Consider the following 11156-nt stretch of genomic DNA (forward strand, 5'->3'; position numbering starts at 1 on the left):
GCAAGACAATTCAACACCCTAAACCTTTTCAAGAAACCACTGGTGTCTTTAACAGCTTTCCACCGCTCCAAACCACAATTCTACAATAAATAAGTTTTAAAATGCAAAATCCATTGCATAGGTAAATTAACAAAAGTAATTTAAATATGCTGAACATACTAAGTCTGCATTTTTATCTGATGCTAGGTGAATGTTTCTGCAATTTAGATTACATCAGTTGCAAAGGGTATTAACTACATTTGTAAACAAAATAAAATTTCCAAATTGCTGCAACTGCAAATTCCAAGCTTTTGCAAACTATTTCCTTAAACACCACTGACACGGATTCACAAGTCCACAAAAACCAGCAGCCTCTACCCAAATGCAGGGAACTGAGAAAATACTTACTTCTTGCTGCGTTCTTCATGGCCATTGGCACTGCTCAATTTGTTCTCATCCTAAGCAGGGTTGATAGAAGAACATCGTGAGGACGAAGTGGAAATATTTCAAGTGGTCAAAGGGTAATGGGAATAGGAATAAGAAAATAAAAAACAAAAATTTTAATACTAAATTACTTGTTTACAGTTTAATGTGGAAAGCTTTAGAAAATTTAGGTAGGCATGTTTAACCACTTTGCTGCTTAAATTTAAGTCATACAATTACAAAATACAAGACTTACATCATTTATAAGTGTGTATTAAATTGTAGATACTTCCATACATGGTTTAGAGAGCAAGTTATCCTGTAGAATTCAGCACTCAAGTGACTAAATGTTATTTCTATAAAATTTAAGAGGAAGTCTGAGGTGTTTGCAAGCCCCTCTGATTAGTACCAAGGCTATATCTCTGCCTAAGCCCCGTGGCTACACTAGCAGCCAGCCACTATCGATTTCCTGTGACCGATGCCATTCCCGAGATCTTCACTCATTTTCGTTGAAGGGTTGTAAGAGCTTGATGTCACCTCTGTCACACATCTCGCCCTGAAGCAAACAGGGATTCACACTGCTTTAGTAACGTCGACTCCCAAGAAAGCCATCAATAATCCACCAGTGCAGCCTAAACATCCCCTATTTCCATACCTGTTTACATGGAAAATATCCATGTTAAGCCAGGACATAAGAATTTTAACACAACAGTTCACAAATTTCTCTTCAAGATGTAAATGTAACTGCTAAATATTACATTAACTAAATATACCACTTAAAACTTACAAATGCTCATCCAAAAATTCATGACATGGTTGTAATAAACACTGCAGAACAGACTGACAACAGCTGCTATATAACTTATATACTGGCTTTACAGTTTAATCACATTGGTTACATCAAAAGTACAATTCCTAGGCGATTTAAACTTATATACGTTTCTTCCAAAATCAGTAGCTAAAGCATGCAGTCTATTAACACTTCACCACCATCTGGTGGAAAACAAAAAAAGACAGTATTCATTTGCTGCTGGTTTAAGTGAAGGACATCACTAAGCTAATTGATAAAAATTTTACAGAAAAATTGACATTTCCTAATTAAACAACTAGGACAGAAGAACACAAGAGCTTCTTTTAGAATGATACCGCAGACTGTGATACTGTCTTTTACTTGCTAAGAACATTCTATTCAGGGATCCAAGAATTTCTGTAAATTCATTCACTCAGCAATTGATTTTCATCTGCCCTGTTGAAAGATTACCCGCCAGCAGCCTTCTGCATTAAAAGCAAGTCCCACTCTTCTTGCACTGAGCAGATTGTTCAAATATTTACTTGCCATGGGACTGGTGAAAAGGTTATTCTTGGAGCCCCGCTGTTTTCCCAAACCACTGCATTCACCTTGTTGCTATACCAAACTAGAATTCATAATTTTAGAGGAAAGGTTTTAGGATTTTGATTTCTGGGGTTTGTTTGATTTTGGTTTTGTTTAGTTGGTTTTTGGGTGGATTTCTTTTGTTTTGTTTGGATTGTGTTTGGTGGCTGGTTTTTTTTTTTTAACCTAGGGGACCACGGTACAGCGATACGTCACTCAATTACTACCTTATGATTGACAGTTCACACTGGAATCAAAGGTGAATTCATGGGAGTAGAGGTGAGATATCGTTAGGCAAGTCTACAAAGAGAGATAGATGGGCATTTATTCATCACGCTGAAGTGAAACTACTGCACAATATAATTACATTAACAGTATATATTAACTTGAAAGTTACATGTAATGTATGTCCAATAAGATAAATCATGAGGGCTCCAGGGATGTTAGTTTACAGTTCAGCAGTAGTTTCATGAATAATGCTAAATTAAGGTAAACAGGACCTCACTGGCATATTTTTTCTCACCTTCTTGTAAGGAGCTTCAAGCATTGCTTCAATATCAATATCATCAGCCATTTTTCAGGACACCTGAAAGAAGAAACAACTTTCATCTGAGTTGGAAAACACCCTTGTGCTTTATATTCCAAAAGCTTTTGTTTATGAGGCCATCACTGCACTGGCTCGAATTCACTAAACATTTAAAAATTCAGTAGGTATTTCCAACAAAAACTGGAATGAAGTTTTGCCCAATGAGATAGTAACAAATGTGTCCGAAATAATTACAGCTGCAAACAACAAAATGTGACTGAACACCATTAGCCAGAGGAAATCCAGAGGCACTCCATGAATTTCTTTCAAAACAAAGAGCACAGCATATTTATGACACTAACACAGCTCTGGTGGCCATCTTGAGAAGTGCTAGAGCTTCAGCAAAGGACAATGAACAATCAGGCAAACCTGTTCACAGCTCCTAGCCTTTGCCACCATCATTTAGCAATCTCAGCATGGGGACACCATGGTGCTTTAAGAAATGCAGCTTAATCCATTACAGGGGTCACAGGAAAACAGTTATGATTCCAGCACTAGGAGCTACTAAAGCATACAAAAAGTCACCACACCAGGTAACACTTGACACCATAGACATTTCGGGTTTAGCTGCTCCTCTTATTTCTAATTTCAACCCCTTAATATAATTTTATGTTCACTATACTCTGAATCACTTTGACACTTAGACTCTTGGTTTCCAGCAATCTAAAGTGGCTTAGGTTATGGAGTGGACAGGAGGGTGAGGTTATTGTGTTCCTTCACCAGAAATTGTTCTGACGCGATGATTAAATCAGGCCTGTGGTCTGATCTTCGTCCTTTTGGCTGAGGGCTCGATGTGGTTCAATCAGATTAACAATGCCCGCCTTCGGCCATACTCTTCTGCCAGAAACTCCACCTCCCTTCATGGGCTAGCAGTGTCTTGCAGATTTTTTAGCCACTTCAATTCCAAGTAAAACAATCTGTCAATGACCTGCTCTTCAGGTGCGGCTTTTGGCCCAAGCCACTGCAGATTGCTGAAGCCCTGAAATTCCATCCAGTCTGGAATTTCACATCTCAAAACAAAAACATCCATCACACCAGGTAACACTTGACACCATAGACATTTTGGGTTTAGCTGCTCCTCTTACTTCTAATTTCAACCCCTCAATATAATTTTATGTTCACTATACTCTGAATCACTTTGACACTTGATTTCCTCTCCCTATGCAGGTATGCCATTAAGCACCTCTCAAGACTCTTGGCATTAAACTTAGATATTCAACTTCCTCAAATCTCTTAGTGGAAGTTTCTCTTCTTTTTCTTTCTTAAGCTCCAGAATGGCCAGTCCTCTAGATCAGAGTCTGACAGCCCAACACTGAAGGTTTGTGTGTGCACCATAAAATGGATTTTTAATTATTCAGATTAGTTCTTGCACCTTGTCTACAGGCAGTAGAACTGTGCTGTCCTGAGACTTCAGCAGAATAACAAAAATGCTCCAACACATCAAGATCCTTTACACCAGTCACTTATAATGTCGTAATTGAGAATGCTTTGCCAGAGCTGCAGCACACCTGACCCTGGCCCAGGGATACATTCCAGAATAAAACACCATCCTCAAGCAGGATCACAACACTGGAAGTTCACATTCAATACTTAATTGAGGCATACTAACCTCATTTTCAAATTATTACTGTTGGGCTACAGTGTTATCGCTTACAGATATGACTGTCCTTCAAGTGTAAGAGCTCAATTTTACTTTTTACTACAGTATTTATAGTCAGCTTTTCAAGCCATCTACATACATGCACGTGATTTAATTCACAGCTGTTCTATCAGTATGTAGTATAAATAGTACATCAGTATGATTAAAGGCATGGAAAAGGCAAACCCAGATTTCTACAAAAAAATTCCCCCTGGTGACAACTCCCACCCAAAATTACATTTCCAGACGTGTAATTTAGCCAACATATCGAGCTACACTTGGGGAAGAATTCCTCATCCTGAAGAGGGGTGGCCATAATAGGGACCACCAAATCCTGAAAAGCATGGAAAATTGCAGAGAGAATGACTATTACTGCATTCCCCCACATAATAAGTGAATGAACTATCATCCAGTGGATTCAAAACAATCGTCCTTATACACAAAGCATTTAATCATTGAATTCACTGTTGAAGGGCACTGTGGATCCTAACAAAGAAAAAGAAGCACATGCAATGTTTAAAAAAAAAACCAAACCAAAAAAGTTTAAAGAAAAAGATTTTCATTAAACAAAGGCACGCCTCGTGACCCTGAACTACAACTGACAACTAAGCGCACACAGAGAGAACTGTCAATGTTTGACTGCGCTGTTCATTCTGCTTTTGGCTTTTACTGCCGGCCACCAGCATTCAATCTCCTGAGCTGCATGGACCTTTGGCCTCACCCTAGTAATCTGTACCCTTTGTACTCTTTACAAAACACTTCCACTGGGACAATACCATGTTATCAGAATTCCTTATCTCTACGTATACCAGTCCTGCTATCAGCCCTGCGATGCATACATGTAATGCATATAATCATGCTTCATACAAAGCTCGAAGTATTTTTTTAAAAAACGCAAACGAAAACCCTTAATAATTTCAAATTACTAGAAAATCCTGACAGATTCTTAGGTATCTTTCATTAAACAACAACGCTCCAAATAATTTTCCTAAAAGCCTTTCAGCTTTCTCAAAAAAGCTAAGTATGGCTAACTTGTTCGTAAAGGGGAAAAACGAACCAAAACCACTCAAACAAGCACACGAAAAACACCAACAAAAACACATACCAAAACATCAATATTTTAAAAAATGAACTACACTTGAAACTTTGTGGATCTACAGAAAGCGTAAAGGGACATGAAATTTATTGCAACGGAACTAGTCACTATTTGGAAAGAAATCACTCTCTTTCTGCTAAACTATACTACATAAAAGCAATTTAAAAGGGTCCCGTTCTCAAAATTATTTGTTTTAGAAATCCAACGAATGTCAATTCGACACGTTTTTCATGTAGTGTCCGGGAAGAACATCAGGAAACTTTAAGGAGGGCTCCGACGCCTCAGAAGGGAAGCCAGCCTCTCAGCAGGACCCATACATACATCTGCGGGCAGGTCCACAGCCTGCAATTCCCAATTCCCTCAATTCCCACATACTCCTGACAGGATCGAGCGGACCGAATTCGGTTTTCCCAGAAACAGCGATGCCCCGCGCTGCCTGCCCCGCCGCGGCCGCCCTCTCACGTCGCTTCTTCCAAAGCCTTCACTCCCCGCCCGCGGCGGCCGCTGCTCCCCCACGTCCGCCCCGTCTCCCTGCGCGAACGGCCCCAAGCTGCTCACGCCCGGTCCCTCCGCACAGCGCCATCACGAGAAGAGAGGGGGAGCTGGAGCGGGGGGAGCCGGGGCGGGGCAGCACGACGCCGGGGGAAGCGGGGCCTCCCCGCGACGTGGCCACGGGAACAACCAAACCGCACAGGGCCTGGCCGCAGGGCGGGGACCGCCGGCCGCGCTAGCCCTGGTGAGGCGCAAAGCGGCCCCGCGGGCAGGGCCGAGGCGGCCATGGCAGCGGGAGGGGCGCAGACGCCCAGGCCGCAGCACCCCGTGGAGCAGGCCGCCGCTCGCCCGGCGGCGGGGCCCGGGGCCCACCCGAGTTACCTGCGCCGCGGGCAGTGCGATCCTCGCTAGGGCCCCGAGGTCCGGCAGTAGCGGCTCCGGCGTTACTACCCTGGCGGTCGAGAACGGGCCCGAGGGCTTGAGCACCTTCTCCAGGCGTCTGAATATTAAATGGACGGCGGCGCTCAGGCAGCCCCGGGGAGCGGGCGGCGAGGGGCGGCGCGACCGTGAGTCGATCCCGGTGCCGGTCTGGCCCCGTCTGTGGCTCCGCAGCTGCTCCCGAAATGGCGCCCGGCCGCTCGCGGCTCCGCGCACGGCACGGGGGCGCCCAGCGCACCGCGCAGGGGCCTCTCGCGAGACGCACGGCCAAACAAGCCCTTACACGCTCGAGCTCGCCGCCTCTCGCGAGATATTGAGCCCGGAAGCAGTGGCTCAAATACTCGCGAGATTTGGGTAGCCTTGTGGCCTTGTCACGCGCCTTTGCGCTCTCGCGAGGGCTCGCCCGCCCGCCGGGAGGGGCCGGGGCCGGAGGAGGGCGCCGGGGCCGCGGCGGTCTCGCGGTGCGGGTGCCTCCGGCCTTGTGGCGGTCCGGTGCGTTCGGAGCACCCGTTCCTTCCCGGGCTCTGGAGGAGCCGTGTCCCAGATCCTTCAAGGACTTTCTTGAGCCCCATGCCGAGGCCTTTCATAGACTCTTGGTTTCCAGCAATCTAAAGTGGCTTAGGTTATGGAGTGGACAGGAGGGTGAGGTTATTGTGTTCCTTCACCAGAAATTGTTCTGACGCGATGATTAAATCAGGCCTGTGGTCTGATCTTCGTCCTTTTGGCTGAGGGCTCGATGTGGTTCAATCAGATTAACAATGCCCGCCTTCGGCCATACTCTTCTGCCAGAAACTCCACCTCCCTTCATGGGCTAGCAGTGTCTTGCAGATTTTTTAGCCACTTCAATTCCAAGTAAAACAACCTGTCAATGACCTGCTCTTCAGGTGCAGCTTTTGGCCCATGCCACTGCAGATTGCTGGAGCCTTGAAGCTTAACTCAGAAGGGAAATAGTGTTTTGTGAAAAAAGCCCCTTTTTAACAGTGCTCGATGCTGTCTCATTAACAATGCTTTGTTTCCCTCAGAGCTCACAGAATTGTTCATTTGTATTTAAATTTAATAATACAGTTTGGGGCAATTGTTCAAGGTAGGACAGACAGCATTAAGTACGTTTCCTGCTGCAATCAGCATGAAATAAATTGCTGGGGAATTTTAGGTTGTTTTGTTGTTGTTGTTATTTTAGAAATTCGAAACAACATAAAGAGAAATTCTAAACAAACTTTGCCTCCTTAAGTTATAATTTTATCTGAAAATCCTAGGCTACTGTCTCATTTAATTTCATTTCTAACTAAGTTCCTGAAATGTTAATAGCAGAAAATCATCCTGCAGCTCTTGCCCGCAGTACCCAAGTCTTTCTAAGATGAAGTAGTCAACTAGTAGAGTTTGGAACATTCAGGAAAAAATATCTGTTTAAAATTAAATACGAAGCATTACTATAATAGGGTTTTTTCCAACCTAATAATTTCTGTACCGTTTGGTTGTAAACAAAATTACTAGTCTTACAGACAAAATGCGGTTTGTTATATTTGTTCCCATGCACTGCTCTGGCTGCTTGTCTCTTACCCCTCTCGGCTTCCAGTCAGATACCAGGTCTGGTATAACCATCTCCATGTTCCTTGTTCCCTCACTTTGCTGTGATTGTGACTGAAGTATGTGCATAGGCTCACGTTGGTGGATTTACCTACGGCTTTTCTCTATCACCGTTTGCCTGTGGAGCCAGGCTCTGGAACGGGTACACAGACATGGGGTTTTTTGTCTACTCCACTAACACACTCCTTGCCCATGGCTGGTGCCCAGGCAGTGTGGGAGAAAGGATGCAACCCCACGCTAGCAGTACTCACGGAGAGGGTGAAGATGGCTATTGAGGGACCTGGATTAGCAAATAGCTGCACAAGCTGCATGTCCAGCCCTGTTGCTAGACCCGGCGTATCACAGCAATGCCCCGACCCATCCATCAGCTGTCGACGCTCAGCTCCGCAGGGCTGTTGGTGTGGTCAGTACACACTTGGCTGGATTCACCTCTGGAGCTGAGGGGAAGCTCTCAGTAACATACTTCCTAAAAAAGGTTTTCTTGTTTGTGGGATGGCTTGATTCGGAGGAGAGAGTGGCTCTGCAGTGCTGAGACATAATGCCGACTTATCGCCGGTGTTCCTTACTCTAAACCTGGCTCCGTACTCGCGCCAGGAAGTTCGTTCGCCTCAGGTCCAGGGTTGCGGGCAGGAGTTTGTGTTACCTGCGCTGCGAGGGGTAGGAGGGATCGCGCAGAGCAAAAAAAGCAAGCACGCAAAGGAAATTAAAAGTTGGGCTTTCCCACACCGGGAGTCGAACCCGGGCCGCCTGGGTGAAAACCAGGAATCCTAACCGCTAGACCATGTGGGACTGCATGCCGGTTTTTTTCTTCCTGCGCCACCCAATTCCTGCACAGCTCCGTTCCTGCACTGTCCCCTCTCTGTTCTGCTTCCCGCCTGCGCCGCCCGTCCGCGCTACGCGCTGCCCACCGCTCGTTTCCCGCTGCCCGCCGTTCGCTGCTCGCTGACCTCTGCCCGCACCGTTGGTCAGGATCAGGGAGTGGGGTGAGGGGTGCACGGCCACTCCCTCGCTTACTTAAAAGATGAGGCTGGAAGTTGACAAAACTGAAGAAGTTGGAAATTACTAATGGGAAGATGAACAAATGAAGTACGACCTAAAAAGGCACAGAAACTTCGCAACAGCCACCGATGTGCTCTGTAACAAATCTGAGCAACCACAAAAGCAGGCAGAACAACTGCACTACCCAGTTTTGACCGAGGACAACCTTATCAGACAGGTACAAGGCAGGTAACAGGTGGCACACTGAAGTGGCTGGCTGCGGATATGCAGGAAGAACTGACTGCTGAGCATGTGGAGGAGTAATGCTGGATGTTGAAGAAACTTCAGAATCAATGTACCTAAACCATTTTAATCTTCCAAGATGTAGCTGAACCCCTATATGCAGAAAATTCAGACCTAAATAGGCAAAGGAGAGAATTAGGACTATTGTAGTGAACAGAGTGTAAAACCAGCGGTGGTGACAGTAATGTATTTAGGAGGTTAGAGTTGCTACCAAGGCAGAAAACATCATTATGAAAAGTCTCCAATTTCCCCCACACTGAGTGAGTAAATGTTACATCAGCATATCATGTGCTTGCTACATTTAGATATCACAAAGGTTTGATTTTTGGAATAGCTGGTTGGAGAACATAAAACAAGCGACTGGGCTTAATGCTGAGTTTTGTGAGGGGTTGTTAGAACAGTTATGCATAGCAGTGAGTATAATGTACTCTATCTGGTGACATTGAAAAAACAACGTCAACAAAGAAATTCCTGCCTCAAGAGGTTATTAAAAAATGAATAAACAGAAAGGTTGTAAGAAGCAGGGAGATTCTAAAATTACTCAGAACACTTGTATTACCACAAAGAAAAAGCTATGGCTACAAAGCACCAAAAAAAAAAAAGGTTATGGAAATATTAAATTAAAGATAAAATACCCTTCAAAATGTGAAGGTGGCGTAGACCATGTCCATATGCCAGCAGAGAAAATCCTGAATAGGTTATAAACGATCAAATTAATCTGACAGTAACTACAGAAGGTAAATTTGAACAGATTCTCTTTCCTCACATGGATCCCAAATGCAGCCCACTGACCTCCATGAGGTTGCTAAAGACATGGACAAGGACTTGGTGACAGCCAGACAAGCCCAGCTTTTTTGGCACACAAAGATCTTAGTCTGTCTCTGACATGAGGGGGAAATTTGCTCCCCAAGGACTTGACAGCAGTGGTGGAGAGATTTGAGCTTCTTCTATGTATCAACCTGCCTGTCCTCAGCTTCTCTTCTAGTTCTAGAACTAGATTAATCTCTTCCTCCTTCCAGAAGGCCTAGTGAGATGTCAATATGAGCAGCAGTGCCAGCATCTATGCCACTCCAATTTTGCTTGCTTAGGAATTGCATGTGAAGGAAGGGCATTTGACTTTGTCAACCATCCCTGAAGATCGGGACCAGGGGGAGGCAGAACTTTGGCTTCATTTCAACTGGCCATGCTCATGCTCTTAATCTCATCTGTCTGTGAAGTTGTTCTCAGGGCCCCAAGAGAACTAACAAGCACTCAGGCCAGCCTCACTGAGGGCTTGTGCCCCAGCCCTGCCCAGGAGCCCCAGTTCACATCAGCCCTGTGTGACAGCAGCTCTCTCCACAGAGAGCAGCAGACAGAACTTTCCCAGGCATTTTCCTGGGGAAGGCTGTGAGAAGATCAGAGAAAAAAATGAGAAACAATTCTTATCTCCACTTGCTGCACCTATTGTTGTGCATATGTGGAATGTGTTATGGACATATGTTTACCAAAGGGTGATTTCTTAATTGGACAGTGGTAATGGTGTTTCGATTGATTGGCCAATTAGGTCAAAGCTGTATTGGACTGTCTGGAAGGGGACGAGTTTATTAATGAGTATAGTACAGGATAATATAGTGTAATAAAGCAATTGATCAGCCTTCTGCAATCATGGAGTCAATGCCAATTATTACCAGCTGGGGGCCTGCAGCAACAGCCCTGGACCCTCAGGCCCTATCTGAGCTGCGTTGAGGTGTGCTTGTCTCCAGTGCACACCTCATCAATTGCCCATGCCCATGGCCATGCCCAGCCCTGAGCCTCTGACCCTGACCTGGAGCCTGCCTGCCTGACCTAACCTCAGCTCTGCCTTGTTACTACAGACCTGTAATGGGCTGGGGCTGTTCCTGGTCACCATCACTGGCCTTATGCTGATCCCAGCCTTCAGACTGACTTTCCAAGTTGACCTCAGACTTGCCTCATCCCTGTGAGCTGCTCAACAGTCTGGGCTACCCATGAGACAGCTCCACCATGGCGGGGCTGACCATAACCTCCTGCAGATGTGCTGTTCTGAGGGACTACCTGCAGGTTGCATGGGGTGGTCCCCTGAGACACTGCTCTGGTGCAATCCCAGGTGTTTTCTCTCTCCTCTAACAGCAGCTGTTCACAATGAGCAGCCTCAGAGGTACAGAGATGGACAGAGATGCACAATTTCAAACTGCCAGCACCCAGCCTGAGTGCACAGCACTCAAACTAAAATATAAGAACCCGTTGGTTGAGTTGATCTGCTTAG

The 11156-nt window shown here is 45.3% G+C and overlaps 1 protein-coding gene and 1 non-coding gene across 14 annotated transcripts in view; both read right to left on the minus strand.

The window, feature by feature from the left end:
• Nucleotides 1–6253, minus strand: part of RBM39 (RNA binding motif protein 39) — a 28542-nt gene extending 22289 nt beyond the window's left edge. For 7 of the 13 annotated variants that reach the window (XR_009275382.1, XR_009275381.1, XM_058814916.1 and 4 more), the window contains exons 1-3: nt 5969–6253; nt 2298–2360; nt 388–437 (exon numbers count right to left, since the gene is read on the minus strand). Coding sequence is in view for 6 of the 13 variants with exons in the window: in XM_058814916.1 (XP_058670899.1) it covers nt 388–437; nt 2298–2348 (101 nt within the window). In the remaining 7 variants the exon portion in view is untranslated. Of the gene's footprint in view, nt 1–387; nt 438–658; nt 1058–2001; nt 2075–2297; nt 2361–5968 lie in introns of all 13 variants that reach the window. The other 6 variants (XM_058814922.1, XM_058814921.1, XM_058814924.1 and 3 more) reach the window with 6 other exon arrangements.
• Nucleotides 6254–8329: 2076 nt separating this feature from the next.
• Nucleotides 8330–8401, minus strand: TRNAE-UUC (transfer RNA glutamic acid (anticodon UUC)). The gene has a single exon. It is a non-coding gene; the product is annotated as a tRNA-Glu (tRNA).
• Between the last annotated feature and the right edge of the window lie 2755 nt (nt 8402–11156).

This window comes from Ammospiza caudacuta, chromosome 15, assembly GCF_027887145.1.
Source record: "Ammospiza caudacuta isolate bAmmCau1 chromosome 15, bAmmCau1.pri, whole genome shotgun sequence".
NCBI classification, from domain to species: Eukaryota; Metazoa; Chordata; class Aves; order Passeriformes; family Passerellidae; genus Ammospiza; species Ammospiza caudacuta.